Source organism: Carcharhinus amblyrhynchos, chromosome 21, assembly GCF_965287045.1.
Source record: "Carcharhinus amblyrhynchos chromosome 21, sCarAmb.v2.hapA, whole genome shotgun sequence".
Taxonomy (NCBI): Eukaryota; Metazoa; Chordata; class Chondrichthyes; order Carcharhiniformes; family Carcharhinidae; genus Carcharhinus; species Carcharhinus amblyrhynchos.
Genome location: NC_137344.1, coordinates 13,846,704 through 13,870,979, shown reverse-complemented (window position 1 = coordinate 13,870,979; position 24,276 = coordinate 13,846,704). Strand labels below are relative to the sequence as shown.

Sequence of the window (24,276 nt, the reverse complement as noted above, 5' to 3'; positions counted from 1 at the left end):
TATCATAGAATCGTACGATGCAGGAGGAGGCCATGTGACCCATCGAGTCTGCACTGACCATAATCCCATGCATTTACCCCACTAATCACACTGACACCAGGGGGCAATTTAGCATGGCCAATCCACCTAACCTGCACAGTTTTGGACTGTGGGAGGAAACCCATGCGTGCACATGGGGAGAATGTGCAGACTCCATACAGATAGCGATCCAAGTTGGGAATTGAACCTGGGTCCCTGCCGCTGTGTTTCTGGAGCGGGGAATAAAATGAGACAGGTCTGCTTGACTTGGTATGTTTATTAAAACAGCGGCAATGCTGAATCTCTTTTTCAAGACTGCTTGCCTGGTGGCCAGCATTGCACTAACATATTGCAAAGGTGGACTACATTTTAAGTGTTGATAACCTTCACTTTTTTAAAACTCTTCCATTTCACTTTCTAGCCCTTCTATGGATCAGCCTCTTAAGTAGTTAACAAGTGTAGTATATTTTGTTTTCTCATTTTAAATGTCACTACCATTATTTTCACTCACACCTTTATTTTTTATACATAAAAGTACAACATTCAGGTTCTTTTCTGTTCCCATGTGCCCTGTGCATTTTTCTGCTATCAAATTAACTCCATGAAGTTGCATGATTTCTAAATTCATATTGTCCTTCTGTAAGATTTGAATTTGTGCAAACTGATCAGAGTCTTTTCAAACAGTCAAAATGAAGTAGCTAAACAAACATTTAATGTTTTAGTATGTTCATAAAAGGTGTACTTGTTCACATCCTGTGCTGGTGAAAAATGTGTCCATGCTATTCGGTCTTCATAATTACCCATCTGTGGGAATGATGGTATGCTGAATTTGGCCCAACTTCCATAGTTGAAGGAACAAATTAATTCTAAATTAATTGTGGCATAGCTAACTTTCAGTAATTTTTCCTATTTAAAATTACATTGTGCAGTTTTTATTTTGCTTTAGGACTCAGCACTAAGGTTTACTTAATGATGTGATGTGCTTTGGTGTCTGAAAAGTCATGATTTAAGTGTCTGCATGATAATTGGTCAGATAATTTTGGTACTGTTGTGTGGTTTGATAAATGCATTTTGAATCACTGTGTGGAAAAATTGTGTGGTTGTATAACATTTTGGCTAATTAACTGGATCTAGCCAAATTATTATCAACATGACTGTGTTGGCATAAACTGCTGTTAGGATCTACACATATATATTGTATTTTTTTTAAAGGAGCGTCACTAAGTTGTGCTGAGGCCAAACAGCTTGTGTACGAAAGATTTAAAATCTAAGGTTAAGGTTTAATGGGGTTAGATTAGACTTTTCAATACCAAAGCAGGATTTGATGTAGAATGTAATAGCTTGTCTCTGTTGTATATAAGATTAATATGGGATGCATGTTGTTTATATGCACTCTGAACATTTACTTAACCTTACGGGTCCACCATTCTCTTTGACAAAGGGGGGACTTGTAGAGGAACTAAGAGTCATTATCTATAAAAGGGAAATGAACTTCTGCATCTTGCACCTTGTGGAGATGTGCGGAAAATGTATAGCTAGAGGGAATATTTCATAAAAAGCAATCGGATTAAATTCATTGACTTAAGTTGATGCTTATAATGAGGGGTGATAATCACTGTGGCATTGCCACTCCACTCCTATTTCCTCATCTTACACTGGAAGTCTGTGTTTCTCACTTGGATCTTCTGAGAAATGTGGAGCATATTTGTTCTGGGAGTCTTTGCTCATAGTGCAGGAGAAGCCAAACCAGGTTTTTTTTTTACACAACTAGCTGTGGTATTCCAGTACAACTTAAAGGTCCCAAAGTTAATGGGTGTGGTAGTCAAACTCCAATAGCTAGCTGCTAACAAAGAAGGAAGAACTTTGTTTCTTTCTTCGACAGTGTTTTATTCCAATGCTCAAACTCTATTCCAGATAATCACTGGTTTCCCTTTTATATGCACCCAGTGATGTGCTTAACTAATCTAATTGCTAACTTAACCACTTATTGACTGTTTACTATTTCCTATCTGAACAGACGAGAGGTTAATGGGGCAGGTCTACTTGTGTCTTCTCTCTGCCTCACACCTTTGTTACCCTTAAAGTTTGATTAGATTCAGTGAAAGATCCTTCCAGAGAAAAATGTTACTTAATCAGGTTGAAGAAATGAATAGCAGTTAGCAAAGAAAAATTTTAACACTGGGTCTTAACTAAAATTGAGTACACTTTATATCTGTTTGGTACGCTATGTGATCACTTTGGTTTAACACGTCACTGTTTCAAAGGGAATAAGGTTAGCTCAACCTTGTATTGATTTTAATTCCTTGCACTGCAGTGGGAAATAATTTAGCTCATTTTTTTTGGTGTTTATAGTTATGCACCATGCCTATAGTAGACAAGTTGAAAGAAGCCCTGAAGCCTGGAAGGAAAGACTCTACTGACGAAGGTGACCTCAACAAGCTGCTCGCTGCTTCAGCAAAGAAGGTTCTTCTTGAGAAAATTGAATTTGAGCCTGCCAGCAAGAACTTTTCCTGTCAATTAGAAACTTTGAAGAGTAAATATGTCATTTTAAACCCAAAGGCTGAAGGGGCAACTAGTCAGAAAAATGCTTGTTCCACCCCAACAAAAAAGCAAGGTATGTATATCTAGCCTACTTGATTGCTGTTTTACTACTAAGTACACACTGAGGTTCACTAAATGTGGTGGGCATGGGAGTCTAATATAGTTTTATGTTCCTGTGGAATTTGGGTGAATTGATGATTTTAGCAAATAAAACTTGATGTCTATTACAATTTTAATAGTGCAAATAACCAGATTTAAATAGTTTACAGTGAGCAATTAAACGGCACTATGTTGCAAAGGCTATATTCTAGGAGTGAATTTGCAAATGATTATCTGGCTACTTTTTAGAATAGACAGTGTCATTTCTGCATTGCTGTTACTGTTTTAAAATTAATAAATGTCAAATTTGTGCTGAATGAAAATTAATCCAAAAGATCTATGTTGGTCTTGTATCTTCCAATGTCAGTTTGCTGTGGAAAATGTTATCAACCAGTACTCATGTTCTTTAAGTGAATTCCATGATGGATAGCTTCATGTCCTTTATCTTATGACTGAGAGATTGGTTAATTGCAAAGTTTGTAAACATCAGACCTGTTTAACTGAGATTTTGAAATGTGGAGATACTGATGTGAAAGTGAGCAAGAAAAGTCTGATACTGAGTTTTAGCTTTCAATTTAAAACATCTTTTCTAAGAGTAGAAACTGTCAGTATTGAAAGACTTTAACAGTACGTTAGCCAGCTTGTCCTTGTACAAGAAGTTCTTTATCCATTAATTCTCGTTACAATAATGTTTGCCGCTGAATATTTAAATGTTTAGAAATGTTCCTCTTGCTGCAAATTGTTTGTTGCTCAATTTTTTCTAAAGTTACCTGGTCTTTATCAGTCTTCAGATCTGTATTTATCTGTGAAAATTTGATATCACTGAAAAGGAGATGTTTGTCATTTGTACAGTTGTATTTTCAGCACTTCTCTCTATCCAAACTGTATCATGCTTTTTTTTTTGTATTTTTCAGTCTGTGAGATCAGTGGCACGCCAAATGATGGTATCCCAGCCCCTCAGAGAGTGCTGTTTCCTATGGAAAAGTTATCCATGAAATGGGTACGCGTGAGCAGAGTCGGAGCTGGACTCCACAACTTGGGCAATACATGTTTCTTGAACTCAACTATACAGTGCTTGACCTATACACCACCACTGGCGAATTATCTCCTCTCAAAAGAGCATACTAAGACATGTAAGTTTTATGTTTCAGTATCTGAAATCTAATACAGGTACCGGATCCTTTATCCGTTATCCCAAAATCCACAAGCAGGAAACTGCAGTTACTTATTTTGAAGTACACAGATCAGTCAACATCCATTCAGGAAGTAAAACGGGTCATGACATTTTTGAGCCGAACTGAGAAAAGCCTGTATCTTGATACAAAATAAAACAGCTAGGAAGGTTGTTTTATTTCAAACTGCCCGCATCTATGCCGCAGGATTGAAAATCCCCATCTCCTGTGCACGTCCAATCTTGAGCTTCCTGGATGCAGGGATTGGTGCCTGTAAATTAAAAGGTTTGATTTTATTTATTAGTAACAAGTAGGCTTACGTTAACATTGTCATGAAGTTACTGTGACAATCCCCTAGTTGCCACATTCCGGCACCTGCACCTAAACAGCACATTTTTCGAACTGTGGGAGAAAACTGGAGCACCTGGAGGAAACCTATCCAGGCACTGGGAGAACATACAAACTGCACAGACAGTAAACCCAATCTGGGAATTAAACCCAGATCCCTGGCACTCTGATGCAGCAGTGATAACCACTCTGCCACCCTGTATTGCTTACTGACTTTCCAACCTTTGTTTAAAAATAAATATTACATTTAAGATATCATCCCACTACCTGAAGCAGTGTTCCAACTGTATTTGTCATGTATACTTTTGCATTGAAATATTTGGTATTCATTTGATCACCAGACCTGGAGTGGAAGTAGAAATGGTCAAATCTACAAGCAGGCGATAGAAATTCTGAAGTCTAACTTGCCAAGTCTCTGAAAAGCTGATATTGTCAATACTAACATACTAAGCACTGATGTAGCTTGTTTTTAATTTGAATCAGTTTTCATTGTACAGGATTTGCAATGCTAGTGCTGGTAGTGTGTGAGGATGGGATGGAAGTTGCTTGGGAAGTAAGCTGGATTTTTCTAGGAAACAAAAGCTGTCAGATGACTAGGAATGTTTTTTATACTGACCAACCAGTTTGTGAGGTTTGAAGCAGGTCAGTCATTTGCAAGTGATGTCCTGGCTTTGGAATTGTAGAATCTCCTAGTACAGGAGGAGGTAATTTGGCCCATCAAGTCTGCACCGACCACAATCCCACCCAGGCCCTATTCCTATAACCCCTCAATAATTAAAGGGATATCTGATGGAAATTGAGGTAACAGTGTAGATTTAATTATAAAGTTTGCCACTTTTATAGCTAATAGGAAGGCAAGATGTAATAAGCTCTACGTTTCTTTCAAATTATTTTGGGTGCATAGATTTGTTTTGTCATTCTTTATTGTAATTGACACAGACATCATTGTATGTTGCAGCTTGATCACTGGTGAAACAATTGCAAAATTACACGTGGGGTGAAGGAAGAGGTTTCAAGTTTACACCAATTTTTGTCTGGTTCTCATTTTGTAATAGTTTTAACTATGGAATATTTTATCAAGCTAATTTTTGGTTGGAACATAAGCTTTAAATTTGAATACGGAATCATTGCTCCTCCTAAAATGTGCAGTGTTGCATGTAATTGGAGAATTAAAGATGGAGGCTGGAACAGCTTTTTTATCCCATTTGCTGTTCCCTGACTCTGTAATTCTTTGCAGTTGGGAATAGAATTCAACATCTTTTCTGCTTTGTTCATGCAGATAAATCAATTTACCAGTGCAAAGTCTTAATCAGAGTAAGGTTGCCCCTAATGCCATTGAATACTTCAACAGCATTACAATTAGTAAATTGAAGATGACGAACTTAGTGGGGCAATTTTGTATTTAGTAGTTCCACTTTGATTTAACATATAGTCTAAAGTAAAGGGATTGTTTCCTTTCTGTTGGACCCCTAATAATTATGACAGAGAATGTAATTCTTGTAGTTGCCAGTACCACTGCTAATATGTATTTCATGAGCTGTGATAACAAATACTTAGATTTTGAGCTGATGTTCAGCTGATACTAATCCACGTTGCTGTGACATGGTGGCTTAATCTAGGCCTGTTCTTGCCTGATATGTGCTCTGTTCTCCATGCCTTGCCTCTTTTAACTTGATGACAAAATTGTCATTAATTACACCTTTTCAAAAATACAAGTTGATGTTTTCATTCACAGACAAGTCTGTTTAGTTTCAATTTAATGCTATGACATCAAGGTGCAGAAAAAGTCTACACTTGTTCTGATTCCTGCATACATACAGTGCCTTAGTGTCAGAGGCATATTGTGACTTCCCTTCGAGCTGTGGTGCAAATAGAGGATCCTGTCTCTTTTTTTTCCCCCTTGTGCAGGGTACAATGCAGGTGAGTTGAAATTTGGTTTTAAGAAATTGATTCTTTTATTTTCTGACCTTGCCCTGAAAGAATACTTGTATTAGTAACAGGAGTAGCCATTGGCTCACCGCTCCTGCTCCATCAGTCAACGATATCATGCCTGAGGTGATTGTGGCTTCAAACTGCCCTCAGTAACCTTTTAATTTCCTTGTTAATCAAGATAACTCTGCCTTAAAAATATTCATTGACCCTACCTTCTCTTTTCTCTGGGGAAAAGAGTTCCAACAATTCACAGCCCTATGAGAGAGAATTTCTTCTGTCTTAAATGGGAGACCATCTTATTTGTAAACTGTTCCCTAGTTCTAGTCTTTCCCACAAGGATAAACTTTTAGTATTTAGTCCCCTCAGGATCTTATCTTTCAGTAAGGATGCCCTCAATCTTCAATTCTGATCGATACAGGCTCAACGTTTGCCCCAAAAGAAGCCCATCCCAGTTTCAGTGCAGTGAGCCTCCTTTCAACTGCTTCTAGCATACTTCCTTTAATAAAGAGACCAAATCTGTACACAATTCTCTAGATGACCCCATCACTGCTCTGTACAACTAAATATTTCAATGTAAATGTTTTCACTTATACAGATTTGTAATCTAGAAACAGAAAAAAACTTAACACTTCTGCCTGTCTCGTAACTTTAACTCCTTTGTTAGTAAAGAATCTCTGTACCTCTGCCTTAAAAACATTAATTGACCCTGCTTTCTCCACTCTTTAAAAAAGAGTTCTAATGGCTCATAACCCTATGAGAGAACATTTCTTCCATCTCCATCTGAAATGGGAGATCATAATTCGCATAACCTTGATGTGAACTTACTGAAGTGGACACAGTAAATCACTGCACTTTATGCAGTGCTCAGCTTTAGAAGTTGACACAGTTCTATATTGGGTTCAGTTAGTCTGAATTGTAGCAAAAGCAGGTTGATGCAGCATGCAGAACATGGCCTAAGGCAGTACATGGGTTCGGCAACAAGCAGCTTTATATAAAAAGAAACTTGCTGTAGTGTTGACTTTGTAATATTCTGTGACTATATACAACATACCCAGTGCCCTAATTTTAAATAAATCATTTTAATCCATGTAAACTTCATTATGATCAGCATATTCCATTTGAGGGCATTGTTCAACATTGGCTAAGCAGCAAGTGATTATAAATTTCACATAATGTGTATATTGAAAACAATGAGAATTGATCAAGCAATTTTCCATTCTGCATTGAATAATGACATTGTTCATTAGGAATAAACTTGAAGATTATCTGTACTATAATAACCTAATAATTCTAAAGTGTGGACTAAGTAACCAAAGGACTTGACTGATCATCCTCAACTTGGGAGGGGCAGGGGGAAGCAGAAAGCACAATGAGATGCTAAACATACCTTCCAGAATGCTATTCCATATTTCTACTGAGGGAGTATTCAAACTCCATACTGGAGGTTTGGTGGATAGTTCGTGGCAAACAATAAAATGTCATGGGTACAAAATGAGGGGAGTTTGGGGAAAGCCTTGGGGTTTGGTGTTGGGAGTACTGTTTCTGACTGAACTAAATGACCTAGATTCAGAAACTGCCATAGACAGTGGTCTATATAACTAATGGGATCTGAACTGAATACAATTGGAGGGAAAAGTTGTGCTTCAGTTGTACTGAGCCTTGCTGATACCTCTGAAATAGTGCATTTTGTTCGTAGCTGTACACTCCTGGTAGGATATGTTGACCTTGGAGAGGGTGCAGTGCAGATTCACAAGATTGATGCCTATGCCTAAAGCGTTATGTTACTAATAGTTGGTAGAAATGTATCTTGCATTATCTTGTGCTCAGAAGGTTGCGGGTTGATTGGATTGACCTACTTTAACGCATTCAGTAAGTATAGAGGAGGTGCAATATTAAAATTGGAGCTCGGCTAATTAGGAGGAAAATCAGTAAGCAGCTTATTCACACAAACAGCAGTGAAGTAAATTGCAATTCTCTTAGTCTACCTCCTCCTGAAAAATCTGCAGTTGCTGGTTCAGTTGATATTTTTGACATTAACAGTTTGTTCAGTAAGTGTGTCAAGGGACAGGAATCATAGGCTTGTAAATGGTGTTGAGGTACAGATCAGCCACCATCTAAGTATTCCTTTGTTCCCTGTATGTTTGACCTGCTAAAATGTATCAACCAGTGCAAAGCAGCAACTGTCAAAGCCAGTGGTGCTGTTAATTGGAGCCAAAGTAGCAGGTTATAAAGTTAGGGAAGGTTATGAGTTCTGATCAGATCTTGAATATTGCAGCCATTTTTGGTTGCAGTCAGACAAGGGAGATAGTGTGGATTGATCCCGCATCGAAGACCTGAGTTATGAAGAATGACTTGAGAAAATGTGGCAAGGAGATATCCAAAACGGAGTAAAATCATGAAGTGCTGAAAATACTCTGGTCTGACAGCATCTGTGTAGAGAGAGAGAAACCGTTAAATCTCTCATCAAATATTACTTCTGTCTTCTGAAGAGTCATATACCTAACCCGTCCTGTTTCAACTTACGCTGCCAGTCACGCTGAGTATGTCCAACACTTCCCTTTATTCTGGATTTCCAACATCTACACTATATTTTATATACATCTGAAAGTTGGTGTTGGAATGGTGTACAAGGCATGTCTATTTTACCCATGTTTAATACTTGGCGATTGTTGACTTGGGGTTCTTGAATTCACAATGTGAAATACACATGTTTGGTTTATTTTGCAGGTCCCCAGGCTGGATTTTGTATGATCTGCATCATGCAGAACCATCTAATACAGGCCTTTGCCAACAGTGGAAATGCTATCAAACCATTGTCATTTATTCGTGAGCTAAAAAGTAAGTTGTGGTGGTGTTGCTGTAATATATTCTCTTGGACACATTGTAATGTAGAATAAGTAGTTAATGTAACACATAAGCATAATAGCAGGGTACTTGTCAGGCAGCTCTTTAAAATTACTATTCCCTTCAATTAGGTCATTGCTGATCTACATTTTAAGAGCACCTACCACTTTGATCCCTAAGCTTGTCCAATGGAAATCTTATTTCAATTTTGAAACTTTCAAATGACTTGGCCACAGCAGGTCTTTGAGAGAGAAACTGACCATGCAATAAACTTGCTGAACATTGTGGTGCTGAACAGTTACTACAATGACAGTAATTTGGCTGGACACTATACCACGATGAAGTGACTTTCTCAAAAATTTACTGATAGTGTATAAATTCAGTGCAACTGCCATGTAGCTTTATGAAACTGGTTCTGCATAATTCTTTCCATTTTACTTGCTGTTCTTGGCATCACTCTTAGAATCTTGCTGCATAAAAGACCAATATATTCCTGCATTTCAAGCCACTTAGGCCATGCTTGTTATTGAAGCATTTAATCAATAGCCATAATCAAACCAAACTTGAATTACAAATTGTCTTTTTTTTTACATCTCAAAGTTGTTGATGTTCCGTGAGATCTAGAACTATGTTCCACTAATACAAAGGCACCTATTAGAATGATTGTTAATATTAATTACAGAAATAGCAAGACATTTTCGCTTTGGAAATCAAGAGGACGCACATGAGTTTCTGAGATACACCATTGATGCTATGCAGAAGGCATGCCTGAGTGGTTGCACCAAGTATGTTCACTTTTTTAACTTAAATTGGCATTAAGTGGGGCAGAGAAGTTCAATTTGTACGTTAAAATGTGTAACATTTGTGGACAATAGACTTCATTGTGCAGTGTGCCTGTTTAATAGGTGAATTATAAAAACAGTCACTTGTCGTGCTTATAGCTGGCTATCAATGTTTTGTATGGAAGCTCAGACCTGTAAAGAAGTACCATTGTCGAAATCTGTGAAATTTGCTGACTTGTTTGGAATGCTAGTTTGCAGGTACAGATCTGAGTGGAGAGAGGTCATTCCACAGACTCTTGCTTGTTTTCTTTCTTGTCAACATCTTAAAGAAACAAGCTACTCTCAATTATCAAACTCAACATCCAAGTTCACCATATGTTAATAATATCTTTTAAGTGTCAGGAAAGCAGAAGTAGTTGCAGATTAGTGAAGTTTGTATTAAGTATTAGAAATTGGGTATAGATTTAAATGGTCTTAGTTTGGTGTTTAGTGTCAGAAGAATAAGACTAGTTAAGTTCATGTTAGACAAAGGTGTTCACGTGTGCAGGTGTTAGTGAATGTATTTCTATTTTGGAGAGAAGGTTTATAATGTAAAGTAAGCAAGCTTGGACAGAAAGATGTTTTTACAACCATGGGGGCATATCACATTGTCAGCCACTTCAGGCCTTGAACAGCAGGTTAGGTGTAAGGATTCGCATTCTAATCAGTAATCTCTAAACTGTCTGTGCTTTATATGCTCTGTCTGAGGCCAGAACTCTCCGTTCACCTGACGAAGGGGCTAACCCCGAAAGCTTGAGTCTATTATCAAATAAATCGGTTGGACTAAAACCTGGTGTTGTCAGACTTTTTACTGGGCATATGGGATAGGAAGACTGATTTTGATTTGTATTTAAGCGAGTTGGTAATAGGAAGCTAGAGGGTGAACAGCTGTTTGCTAGAAGAAAAGTCATACTATAGAATATAGACTATTAAGAAAGCGAGTGCCAGAAAATTAATGAACAGCTTAAGAAAACTTGAGAAATTTCCAAGAAGTCTGAAGTTAAAGGAATAAAGATGAACTGGAACTAGAACAAGGTACTGATCAATGATGATAGACAAAGCAGGGAAAAAAACTGGCTAGTGAGAAGCTGGAAAGATATCTGAAGCAGTTCTAAGGTTTGTGAATACTTATTACATTTTATGAAATGTTAATTGAAATAATTGTGGAGCGTTCTGTAGTCTGAGGAATATTGTTTCAATTGGAACTAAGAGCTAAGTTAGCAGTTAAGAATTGAATCTTGCTATGTTTAAGTATTTCAATTGGTAAGCTAATTCATTTGTTATAGTTAAACTATATTACTAAATAAAGTTTGCTTTGTTAAAAGCTTCATAGTTTGCCAATAGAATCACTGGGAGTGAAGCATTTTATCATCACACTAATGACAAAGTAAAAAAAATAGTTGGGATCTAGTTGGGCTTCATTAACCTGCTTTTCAGTTTCTGACCTGGTACCCGTAACACATTGCTGAGTTGGATGGTCAGCTATGATCATAATGAATGACAGAAGGCTTGAAGGGTCAAATGACCTACTCCTAGGTTTTGTTAATATGTTAATTGATTGTAATATTGCACTTTGTCTCTTTCCCTCCAACTCATAGATTGGACCGACAAACGCAAGCTACTTCATTAGTGCACCAAATTTTTGGAGGATATCTTAGGTCCAGGGGTAAGTAGAATGAAAAGATTTAAAATTATTTTACAATGTAGTTTTAATCTGAAGTTCTGAAATAGGCTTCTTTAGTGAAGCAAGTTATTTAATATTTCATTAATTGCAGTATTACCAATGAATGAATGAAATTTGTTGACTCTCGCCCAAATATTTTAAGATCTTCCTGTTTTCTGACTTTCGTTTTTTTTAAAAAAAAAAAGGCCTGTGGAGAAATCGAGCATCAGTAAGGATTAAATTGTTGGCTTTACTCACTGAGGGTCACCACATCTTACTGGACTAGTAATCCAGTGACCCAGATTCTTCTGTGGTGACGTGGGTTCCAATCCCACCACAATAACTGGTGGAACTTTATATTCCAAATTTATTAATAGAATTAAAGCTCCCTTCAGTTAGTGATCACAGTGTAATAACCCATGTGGTTGACTCCTGTCACTTTGGGAAGGAAATTTGACCTCCCATGTTACCCCAGATCCACAGTATGTGATTTGATTCTTAACTCTATGGCCTAGAAAGCAATTTGGGGATAGGAAACAAATGCTGGACTTGCCAGTGACACCCACATCCAAAAAAATTTTTACACATCCACAAAGTGGGACTGAGAATCAGCCAATGCATTGTATTTCCTGGTCAAGTGCAACATTTGCATGAACGGAGCAGATTTGTTTACAAACTCCATTAAAAATACAAATTGTGAATGATATCTGGTGCACTTCCCAACTTATTGAGGAATTTCCTGTTGCAGAGTGAATCACTTCTGCATTTAGCAATAAATTACCAGCTAATGTTCATAATTTCTAACAGAATTTTATAGCTTCAGCTGAGCCTTCACTTCAAGCTGCTAAACGGAAGTAAATTGGGGCAAGTTGTCCAGCTGTTTCTTTCCAGCATAATTTGTTTACAAAAAAATCTTTGTACAGTTAGGTTCAGAAGGTAAAGCTTAGTCATTGTGAAACTAGTAGGAAGGCTAAAACATGTATTTTTTCTCTGTCTGAATTAATATCCATTAATAATTGGGAAATATTTGTTTTGATTTCTCCCCTTCCTGTACCCAAAGTTAAGTGTTCTGTGTGCAAGAGTGTATCAGATACGTATGATCCTTATTTGGATATTGCTCTTGAGATAAGGGTAAGTGTACCTTTCTTAAATAGAAACCATAGTTATCTTGTAAAGTATTCTGGGTATAAATACAGGTTTCAGTCCCAGTTATGTGGAATCAAATTTCCACATGTGGCTGTCATTGAAGTTCAATGCAGTTGTTCCGTTGGCTTACAAATGAGAATAACAAGAATCTTTACGTTGTTCTGAAGTCTTTATTCCATCTGTCTTGCTGATTTTTGTTTTGATATCCTAATATGGTATGCCTCCTTTAGCTCTGAACTAAGCTGTAAGTGATATAACCCCAGCTGGACAAAGTAACTGACATTGTGCAAAATATTTTATTATTGAAATCGTCACATGCTTCTCTTTCCCCTTATTTCAAAATGTGAAATAATTTAGTAGTATGGATATTATGTGGGAGGCTTGTGACACAGGTAGCACCCTGACCTCCGCAGTCAGAAGCTTTGGCTGCAGAAGTTCGTTCACTGCATGTCTAAAAAGGTTGAGTATGGACTTGAAAATCCTTCCAATCTGCCAATGGCAGATGGTAATAGTGAGAGATTTGTAATCAGCCATGTGATGGAAATAAAGTTGGAGTCTCTACATTATGTACTCCACTTGTATTTTACCACCAATTCAGACAGAGTAACTAGCAGCAGGAAACTGGAAGTTGGCCATGTGGAGTTCTGGGAAGGTTTGTAGTTTGCTTTTATAGTGCAGGTCACAGTGGTTGCTAGTTAAGTGTTTTGTTTTTAACCTGTAGATAAGTTGAGTGGCTCCTAAACCCAAGACACTACACTTAAAGTGTCCCCTGTCTTTCCGCCTCCCCTAACCTAAAGTGGGTGAGTGAATATCAGACAGACTCTTCCTTCTTGTTTTACCTGCAAGTTACCTAGAAGAATGCACTGCCTTCCCTACCAATGTTCTTCCTACAGAACGTTTGAGGTGAGGGATGCCATCAGTGTTCCTGCTGATTTTTTTTTTATTTTCACCTGTGGAAAGTGCATCCATCTCCAGCTCCTCAAAAATCATGTTAGGAAACTGGAGTTGAATGAACTTCAGATCATTTGGGAGGTAGAGGTGGTCATAGGTAGAAGCTTCAGGAATGTAGTTACTCCGAAGAAAGAGTGAAGATAGATGGGTGACGGTGAGAGGGGCTGGGAGGAAGCAGTCAGTGCAAGGATCTCATGTGGTTGTTCCCCTCAGCAACAAGTACACTGTGTTGGATACTGTTGAGGGGGATGACCTACCAGTGGTAAGCCATGGTGACTGGATCTCCATTGTCCCTGTGGCTCAAGGGAAGGAGGGAGAGCAGGAGAGTAATAGTTTTTGGGGACTCAATAGTTAGAGGGCAGATAAGACGTTCTGTGGCAGTGAAAGAGACTCGTGGATGGTATGTTGCCTCCTGGATGCCAGGGTTTGTGATGTCTTGGATTGTGTTTTCAGGATCCTTGAGGGGGAGGGGGAGCAGTCACAAGTCATAGTACACGTCGGTACCAGCGACATATAGGTAAGAGAAGGGACGGGAATTTAGGGACCTAATTTGGCCTGGCTCTTGGCTTCCTCCCTATGTTGTCATCTCTGGCTTGTTGCTGGTGCCACATGCTAGCAAGTTGAGGAACAGAGAGAGAGTGCAGATAAACATATAGCTGCAAGGATGGTGTAGGAGGGAGGGTTTCAGTTACATGGATAATTGGAGCACATTCTGGGGAAGGTGGGACCTGTACAAACAAGACAGTTTGCATCTGAACCAGAGGGGCACCAATATCCTGGGAGGGAAATTTACCACAGCTTTTTGGCGGCGGTTAAACTAATTGTTAGGGGATGGGAAAACGAGCTGTAGTCCAGAAGCCAGTGTTGAGTGTAGTGACGTACTGAGGAGGGTATCAAGGTCGCAGGAGTGTACCAGCAGACAGGAAGGTTGGTTGAAGTGTCTACTTCAATGCAAGGAGCATCTGGAATAAGATAGGTGAACTTGGAGTGTGGATTGGTACTTGGGGCTATGATGTTGTAGCTATTACGGAGACATGGTTAGAACAGGGACAGGAATGGTTGTTGGAAGTTCGGGGTATAGATGTTTCAGTAAGGGTAGAGAAGGTGGTAAAAGAAGTGGAGGAATAGCATTGTTAATCAAGGATCATTTAACGGCTGGTGAAAGGCAGTTTGTAAGGAATCTGCCTACTGAGGTAATATGGGCTGAAGTTAGAAATAAAGGAGCAGTCACATTAGGAGCTTTCTGTAGGCCCCCAAATAGTAATAGAGATGAGGAGGAGGAAATTGCAAGGCAGGTTATGGATAGGTGTGGAGGTAATGGGGTAGTTATCACGAGTGATATTGATTGGAACCTTTTTTATAGGCCGAATAGTTAGGATGGGGCAATTTTTGAACGACGTGCACAGGAGGGTTTCCTGACATAATGTGGATAGGCCAACAAGAGGTGGGGTCACATTGGACTTGGTACTGGGTAATGAAGTGGGATTTGTTTGTGGGAGAGCACTTTGGAGATGGTGACCACAATTCGGTGTCCTCCGTTATTGCAATGGAGAGGGATACACCATACGGCAGGGCGAGGTTTATAATTCGAGGAGGGGTAATTATGATGCAATTGGGCAAGAATTGAGGAGCATAAGATGGGAACAGAAACTGTCATGGAAAGGCACAAATGAAAAGTGGAGCTTATTCAAGGAACAAACAGTGTGTCCTTGATGCGTATGTCCCTGTCAGGCAGGGAGGAAATGGCCGAGTGAGGGAACCATAGTTCACAAGCGGTTGAATGTCCTCTCAAGAGAGACAAAAGGAAGTGTACATAAGCATGAGAAAACAAGGTTCAGTTGGGTTGCTTGTGGGTTACAAGGTAATAAGGAATGAGCTAATAAAGGGCTTAGAGCTAGGAGGGGCATGCAAAGTCCTTGGGTTGGATAAAAGAAAACCAAGGCTTTTTACTCTAACGAGAGAAGTAAAAATGACCAAGATGAGGTTAGGGCCGGTCATGGATAGTAGTGGGAACTTGTACGTGGAGTTAGAAGAGATAGGAGAGGTGATGAATGAATACTTTTCTTCAGTGTTTACCAAGGAGAGGGGCCATGTTTTTGAGTACGAGTGTGAGATGTAGGCTGGAGGAGGTAGATCTTAAAAGATGTATTAGCAATTCTGAAAAACCTGAGGGTTGATAAGTCCCCTTGGCCAAATGGGATATATCCTAGGATTCTTTGGGAGGCAAGGGATGAGATTGCAGAGCCTTTGGCTTTGATCTTTTGGATCCTCACTGTCCATGGGGATAGTTGCAGAGGACTGGAGAGTAGTGAATGTTGTTCCTTTCTTCAAGAAAAGAAATGGGAATGACCCTGGTAATTATAGGCCGGTTGGTCTCTTTGGTCAGTAAGTTAATGGAAAAGGTCCTGAGGGATAGGATTTATGACTATTTGGAAAGATGCAGCTTAATCTGGGATAGTCAGCATGGATTCATGAAGGGTAAGTCTTACCTCAAATTTGATTGAATTCTTTGAGGAGGTAACTAAGTGTGTAGATGAAGATAGAGCAGTTGATGTCATATACATGGATTTTAGTAAGGCGTTTAATAAGGTTCCCCATGGTAGGCTCATGAAGAAAGTAGAGGGAAATTTGGCCGATTTGGATAAGTAACTGGCTATCTCATAGAAGCCAGAGGGTGGTGGTGGTGGATGGAAAATTTTCAGAATAGAGACTAGTTAATGGCAGTGTACCACAGGGAGTGATGCTAGGTCCTCTGCTATTTGTGATTTCTATCAATCTCTTGGAAGAGGGGGCTGAAGGGTGCTTCAGTAAAATTGCTAATGACATCAAGATTGGAGTAGTGGATGAGGTGGAGGGCTGTTGTAGGCAGCAAAGACAGTAAAAAGTCTGACAACACCAGGTTTTAGTCCAACTATTTATTTGATAATATACTCACAAGCTTTCGGGGTTAGCCCCTTCGTCAGGTGAATGGAGAGTTCTGGCCTCAGACAGAGCATATAAAGCACAGTCAGTTTAGAGATTACTGATTAGTAATCTCTAAACTGTCTGTGCTTTATATGCTCTGTCTGAGGCCAGAACTCTCCATTCACCTGACGAAGGGGCTAACCCCGAAAGCTTGTGAGTATATTATCAAATAAATAGGTTGGACTAAAACCTGGTGTTGTCAGACTTTTTACTGTGTTTACGCCAGTCCAACGCCGGCATACCCACATCATGGCTGCAAAGAGGCATTGATAGGATGCAGAGCTGAGCCAAAAAGTGGCAAATGGGGGTTTAACACTGATAAGAATGATTCATTTTGATAGGACAAATTTGAATGCGGATTACAAGGTCAATGGCAGGGTTCTAAGGAAGGTGGCGGAACAGTGAGATCTTGGGGTTCATATCCACAGATCTCTGAAGGTTGCCACTCAAGTGAATGGAGCTGTGAAAAAGGCCTATATTGTGTTAGCGTTTATTAATGGGGTTAGAGTTTAAGAGCCATGGGGTTATGCTGCAACTTGATGGACCTTGGTGTGATCATATTTGGAATATTGTGTGCAGTTCTGGTCACCTCACTATAAGAAGGATGTGGAAGCATTGGAGAGTGCAGAGGAGATTTACCAAGATGCTGCCTGGTCTGGAGGGTAGGTCTGATGAAAAGGCTGAGGGAGCTAGGGCTTTTCTCTTCAGAGCAGCAGAGGATGAGAGGTGGCTTAATAGAAGTTTATAAGATGATGAGGGGGATAAATAGAGTGGACGTTCAGAGACATTTTGTAGGGTAGATGTTACTAGGGGGCATAACTATAAGGTTCATGGTGGGAGATATAAGAGGGATGTCAGAGGCAGATTCTTTACTCACCGCAGTTGGGGTGTGGAATGGACTGCCTGCTGTGATAGTGGAGTCAGACAATTTGGGAACTTTCAAGCAATTACTGGATAGGCACATGGAGCACACCAGAACGATGGGGAGTGGGATAACTTGATCTTGGTTTCGGACAAAGCTTGGCACAACATTGAGGGCCGAAGAACAGTACAGTCCCTACGTTCTTGAGTGAACTATTAAACAGACAAAAGTTTTTATAGAAGGAAAATTACAAGATGGATTATTCAGGTGGACTTTAGCATTTGTGCAGTCCATCTAACCTCCTGTTTTACACATACATGCTCCTAACACTTTTCAAATGAAGAGCAGTTTGTCCAGAATGCATTCCATACAGATCAATATACAAATGTTGCATACATTGTAATACCTCGTGTGTTGTGTAGTGTTCAAAATCAATTGGAGCATGATCGATACACTCTTTTATATAATTGAATAGCTGTTTTGACCTGACATGTATTTAATTGTCTTACAGCAAGCACCCAATATTGTCAGAGCCCTTGAGCTCTTTGTGAAACCTGATTTTCTCAGTGGCGAGAATGCTTACATGTGCGCCAAGTAAGTGTTTTTCAAAGTTTTCAAACAGAGTCAGAGTCTGGCACAGTTCCTTCCATTGGACCCTCCACATATTGCTTTTAAAAAGTTCTCCTGTACACACTTCAAGGAATCATCATCCAAACCCTAAGCACTATATATATATTTTTTATATATATATATGTATATATATATCCCAATTAATGTTGACCAGTCAAAGTCACTTAACCCTATTGTAATTGTTTTCACACACCTCCACAAATTGAGCACTTATTTGCTCCTCAGTATTCCACTATCTGGGGGTCCATAATAAACACCAAACAATGTGGCTGCCCCTTTTTTATTCTTAAACTCCAGCCACAAAGCTACATTTGTTGTCCCCTCCAACATATCTCCTTCCTGCATTAACTGACTCTCTCTGACTAATGCAATGCTTCCTTCTCCATCTCGCCTGAAGATATCTATATTGTAGCTGGGAATCTGAAGGATTCCTGTTCCATTCGTGTTGTGATTTTGGTTTTTTTAAACTATCAACATTTTGTTTTGCATTAGCTTAATTATATTCTTTTGGGAGGAAGCACATTATTTAGTGATTCTACTGTGGCCAATGTAATGGATTCATGAGAAACTGAACAATCGATTATTGTCTTGGATTTGGATATTATTGGATTGTCTTGTCTTGGATATTAAATTTTGCAGACTTTTTAGTACATTTGTAAGATGTGGAAATTGCTGGCAAGGCCAACATTTATTCCAGGTTTCCAATTGCCATTAATTGAGTGGCTTACCAAATTATTTGAGGATGGTTGTGTCAAATCACATTGCCACTAATCTGGAATTACTAGGTCTGTTAGTGAACGATATGGGTCCTTAAACTAACCCAGTTGATGCATGACCCCCCCTTACCGATACTAGATTTTTAATTTTCTATTTGTTAGCCGAGTTTAAAATTCTTGGCTGTCGTGATAGGATTTAAACAAGTCACTAGTCCAGCCCTCTGGGTTTTAGGTCCAGTAGTATTGTAATATTGCATAAAGAATTCATGTAACTTTTATCCTCACTATTCGATTACTGCAGAATTACATTTTTCTAAAGAACACATTTAGTCTAGCAGTGGAAGTTGTTGCAATAGGAGGGGAGTTAATTTGAAGAGCCTCTCACCACCTACGCATTGACAAAGATGTTTTGATATGTTTTTCCCCTTTATAAGCAATGGCCTATTTCTGAAACCTTGGTTTTTGGTGTGATCAATTTTCTATTCATAGCCCATAGCAAACTTGAGGTAGAATAAACTCAAAGGGTTGGTTTATTTGCACGCAAAATGTGGGAGGATGTTTGCAACATTGGCTCCTTTGCATTCATATTGTAAGAGGGATGGAGAAAAACTTTTATAGTGCGCAGACCACAGAAAAATAAAATAGTTTCATCTTTAAGAAAGATGTGCAGTGTTTGGCCCTAGTCCCCCTCAATGTACATGTAGGAACAATATGCAACACTTGCAAGTAATTCCAGTTTTCTTTCATGAGATGGGGCATTGATGTGATATTGCTTTGGGAGAATATGCCCATACGTAAGTTGCCAGGATGTAAACCTCATGACCAGGACATTGTTCAGAGGAGCTTTCAGTTTAGCTAATGGCATGTAGTGTAAAGAGTTGCAGCTGTACTTCCTGTTAACAATAGCTGCCAGATCTTTATAGTAAATCTGTCTTCTGAGCAATCCTGTACTACATCTTCAAATAAACAAAATCTATGTTGAGTTTACTCGTCTTTTGAGATTAGCAAATTGGCATTAAGCAGCATAGAAATATAACAGGCCTCACTGGCAAGGCAGCATTTGCTGCCCACCCCTTATTGCCCTTTAACTCATGGCTTGCATGACATTTCAGAGGGAAGTCAATCACATTGTGGAGCTGAAATCACATGTAGGCCAGACCAGATAGGAACAGTGGATTTCTTTCCCAAAAGGATATTAAAGAAGTATGGTAGTCTGAATATGCACCTTGGTTTACTATCCTTGGTGGAGTGGACCACAGCAGCAATATCTGATTTTGCACTAACTGCTTCCAGGGATAATCTTGACTCAAACAAATAACTCTCTTTATTTAGATGCAAGAAGAAAGTTTCAGCTACCAAACGTTTTTCCATTCATAGAGCATCAAATGTGCTGACCCTTTCTCTGAAGCGATTTGCGAACTTCAGTGGTGGCAAAATCACTAAGGTAAAGTAATTTTCAATTTGCCTTCAAGCTTTTAGTGACTATCAAGCGTTGTCATGCTGCAAAATATGTCTTATCTTTCGTAAACATCATCCATTAGTTGTGTGATGAAATGCTGTATGAGGTTGTACACGTTCCTTCACAAAAAAAAGTGCAGAATTTCTGAACAGTTGCAGACTTGTAAAATTTCAGTCATTGTGAAAGATTTCTGTACTGGAGGCAAATGTAGGAATTTAAATCTTGTAGCTGTTTCAAATTACAAAAAAAAAATTCTTACTGGGGTTCCTATGAACCTTTTAACGAACTAGTATGGATGAAGTGAAAAGTTTTTGTTGTTAATATTTGCTAAAACATTTTTGCTCATTTAATGTACATTTTAAATTTGGAAACAAACGTTAACTGAACTTTGCCTCTGTTTTAATAGGACGTTGGTTACCCTGAACACTTGAATATGCGTCCATATATGTCCCAAAGTAATGGTGAGCCAGTCAATTATGGATTGTATGCAGTGTTGGTACATTCTGGATACAGTTGTCATGCTGGACACTACTATTGTTACGTCAAGGTGAGAAGTTGTATGGTTAACAGAATCCAAACCATTCCCCCTTTTAAAATGTTGGAAATTTCTTATTAAATTGGCCTTTATTTATCTATAGAGAATTTGTGTGCCAATTTGTCCATACCCTGAACTAATTAAAATTGTAACCTAAATGTAACTATTGTTTGTTACTGATTTGGAAATAATATGACAATCCATGTCCAAGACAACCCTGATTAACCAATTATTTTATTAACCAGGGTTCAGAATAACTAGTAACCTTCTACTTTAAAAATGGTTTAGATTAATTTAAAAACATGTGTAACATTTGAGGGTTATATTGTGAAAGCTTTGAATTATGAAAAACTCAAATCTGAATTTTTAATTTCTAACACTAGGGACCTCAGTTATACATGACTGACAAGATACTCAGGACTGATATTTGTAAATTAAGTAAACTTAAGTTAAATGTAAATATATTTAACAAAAAGCAGCGAGGACAGCTTGAAGAGCCAGGGCTTCTTGGATGTTGACAGCTCAACCAAAGTCTGCTTTCTTCTGTTGGCGTAGAAATGAGATGTACATTACAGCCTCTGTCTTGCACAATATGTTGTAAATTCCCATTATCTTGCTGCAGAAATAGGTGAGAGCCTCCCGTGTTGCACAGAATTCATTTAAGCAAATTTCACCCAACCCATGTTTCCTTTTGATACTGAACAGTCATAAATGAAGTTGCATTCTCTTGTCAGCATTTTAACTCAGTCCCCACTAAAGCTAATATAATCAAACAGTTAAAACCACTTCCTATCATCTCAGAAAATAAAGGTTTCCTACTGGTGTAGACCAATTAAAGCAATACATGGTTTGTTTAAACATAAGTTGTCATTCTAAGTTCAAAGCTGTTAACTATTCCTTCAAACGTAAAAAGTCCATCAGACTTTATGACACCAATGGAGCCATAAATTCATGAAGCATAGTATCTCACAAACAACTGCTTTCCTGTTTTCCCCCAATTACCTTAACTGTTAATTGTTCATCAACAATTTCATCTGATCATTTTAGAAGTGACTAACTTAAGTTCACGAAGTCCATCCTCTCAAGAACCCCAAGAAATATTACTATCAAAATTTTACATGAATTAATCTTAAATAATCAGCTTCTTTGTAAAATTAAACGCAAACACAGGGCACAGTACTCCTTTATGGCACTTGGTAATTTAAAATAAAATTCAAATTGAATAAAAACAGAAATACACAGCAAGCTCTTTGGCTTTAAATAAAATGGGCAAAATGTGTGACTGTCATGAAACACAGCCTTATCACTTAACAGGTATGAAGTTGGGCCTGTGTACTTTTCATTTTCATAAATCTATTTCTAGTATACTCTGATTTCGTCAATTGCTGAGCTGTAAATTGAAAGATGTTTGCTGATCATACTGTAAAAGGAGTACAATCATCTTTATCTAAAGTGAAAAATTAAATACACCATAAGGTTAACAGTAACTTGAACGAAATAATAGCTTCAGAAAGCAAGGATTTCACCAAGACTTGATTGTTGATACTTTCTCGCAGGGCAGTAATGGGCAATGGTATCAGATGAATGATTCAATGGTTCATTGTAGTAACATCAAGGTGGTGCTGAACCAGCAGGCTTATGTACTTTTCTATTTGAGGTGAGTGTTATTACATTTTCTTGGTTAGGGAATCTTCCTCCCACATATACTTTGAGACTTTCTGATCAGTTGCACCTTTTTTTTTGTATATGTAATTTCCAAATGTTGTAATTAATCAATGGCAAAGTTAGAACATGACATCGTTAATGAACAAATGTTTGTACATCAGGCTTGGCAATTTTGGAAGAAAGTGAGAGTGTAATCAGTATAAATAGAAAACTGAAGTGGATCTGGAAAATGATTATATATCAAATATTCAAATGACTTGGAGTGTTATATATCTGTCAATCTTTTGAAGGGATTCAGGTTGTACACAAATTAAACATTCTCTTTGCTTCTCTCCTGTTCTCTTGTGCTCCTTCCAGTTTTTTTTTAATTTTACCATACTTTGAGTTCCTGGTCCTAGTTGGAGGATGAATGGAGGAAAAAAAATTGGACAAAAGCTAATCTTTAGCCACTGTTTGCACTTGCTGATAGTTTGTCAGCCTGGTGGTTCTGGATAATTTAAGGGAAAATGATGAACACTTCTGTAATAGTTAAGATGGATAGATGGAAAGCTCAGATCTATAACTTGCATATTTTCTATTTCAATTTAAATTTCAAATTTTATTCATGAACAACTTGGAAGTTGAGTAATGTCACATACTGTAACCCAAAGGGGACACTTTAAATAAAGGAAAAGTTGAAGAGAACAATTCTAGAAATGAAAAATCTGCCTACACAGTTGATGAAAGCTATAGTGCAATGGTTTAACTTCCTATGTGTTGGTAGTTTAACATTTATTTGACACTTATCAATGGTTCATTCATTATACCGATGCAGTGTTATGCTTCTCAACATATCAGGTTTATTTGACTGAAATAGAGTAACATATCTTTGTAAAATTGTACAATATTAATGAGTGATTCTTTGTTTCACCTGAAGAATGCCAAACTCGAAGAGTGGTGTGGATGATGTGTCTAAACAGAACTCAATACAACCTCTTGTGAAAGCCAGCAATGGCACAGCCATGCCCAAGAAACCGATGCTGAATGGATATTTGGGCTCACCTCAGATGACAAAGGTCAGCTTGTTAATAATCTAATAGCATCTTCCATTGTAATAAATGATGAATTCTACTATTTCATGTTGTAATTGTGTATGAGTGAGAGACTGGGGAAATGGGAGAGCTGTCAAATAACAAGCTATAATGAAACTTTGCTAATAAGATTCATAGAATCCCTACAATGCAGAAGGAGGCCATTTGGCCCATCAAGTGTGCACTGACCACATTCCACCCAGGCCCAATTCCCATAACCCCACATTTACTCTGCTAAACCCCCCCCGCGACACCTAGGGTCAATTTATCTTGGCCAGTCAACCTAACCCACACATCTCTGGACTGTTGAGGTTGAATATGTACAAGAAAATCTAATCGGACTATTCCTTTTAAAATAATATTGCAATTGTAATGCACTCCCAGATGCTTTTTGTCAATCCCAAGATTTTTTAGGAGCAAATCCACAGCCCATGTGAATAGCAAAGTAATAAAGTCTTGGGCTGCAGAGTGAATAGTGATGCCTTTACAAGTTCATATCAGAAATAAATTAATATGTAATTGTCCGATCCCGTCAACTCACGGGCAAAGTAAATTCTGACGTACGATAAAGTTAGGGGAAAATGTCCAACAACAGATAGGAAAATCCAGTGGATCTCAAAATACAAAATCTGTTCTAAAACCATTTCTAGATCTGTCACACTTGGGTTTGGATCTCATGAGGTGAAGTTTATCTATGAAATTGGATATTTTGTGGAGTATTCCACTTACGAGCTAGCAAGAAATGGCGGGATGCTATTCCCTGTTCTTTACTTCTTGGTCGTTCATGATGAGATGTTTGTTTAGAACATAAGAACATAAACAGGAGCAGGAGTAGGCCAT

General features: G+C 38.4%; 1 protein-coding gene across 3 annotated transcripts in view; it reads left to right on the top strand.

Moving 5' to 3' along the window:
• usp36 (ubiquitin specific peptidase 36) overlaps positions 1 to 24,276 on the top strand; it is a 62,300-nt gene that overhangs the window by 14,815 nt on the left and 23,209 nt on the right. For all 3 annotated transcript variants that reach the window (XM_080209517.1, XM_080209516.1, XM_080209518.1), the window contains exons 2-12: positions 2,371 to 2,632; positions 3,573 to 3,791; positions 8,838 to 8,948; positions 9,637 to 9,739; positions 11,374 to 11,441; positions 12,499 to 12,569; positions 17,873 to 17,955; positions 20,040 to 20,151; positions 20,573 to 20,713; positions 22,258 to 22,358; positions 23,283 to 23,421. In XM_080209517.1, coding sequence (XP_080065643.1) covers positions 2,380 to 2,632; positions 3,573 to 3,791; positions 8,838 to 8,948; positions 9,637 to 9,739; positions 11,374 to 11,441; positions 12,499 to 12,569; positions 17,873 to 17,955; positions 20,040 to 20,151; positions 20,573 to 20,713; positions 22,258 to 22,358; positions 23,283 to 23,421 — 1,401 coding nt within the window. In that variant the 5' untranslated portion in view covers positions 2,371 to 2,379. The remainder of the gene's footprint in view (positions 1 to 2,370; positions 2,633 to 3,572; positions 3,792 to 8,837; positions 8,949 to 9,636; positions 9,740 to 11,373; positions 11,442 to 12,498; positions 12,570 to 17,872; positions 17,956 to 20,039; positions 20,152 to 20,572; positions 20,714 to 22,257; positions 22,359 to 23,282; positions 23,422 to 24,276) is intronic.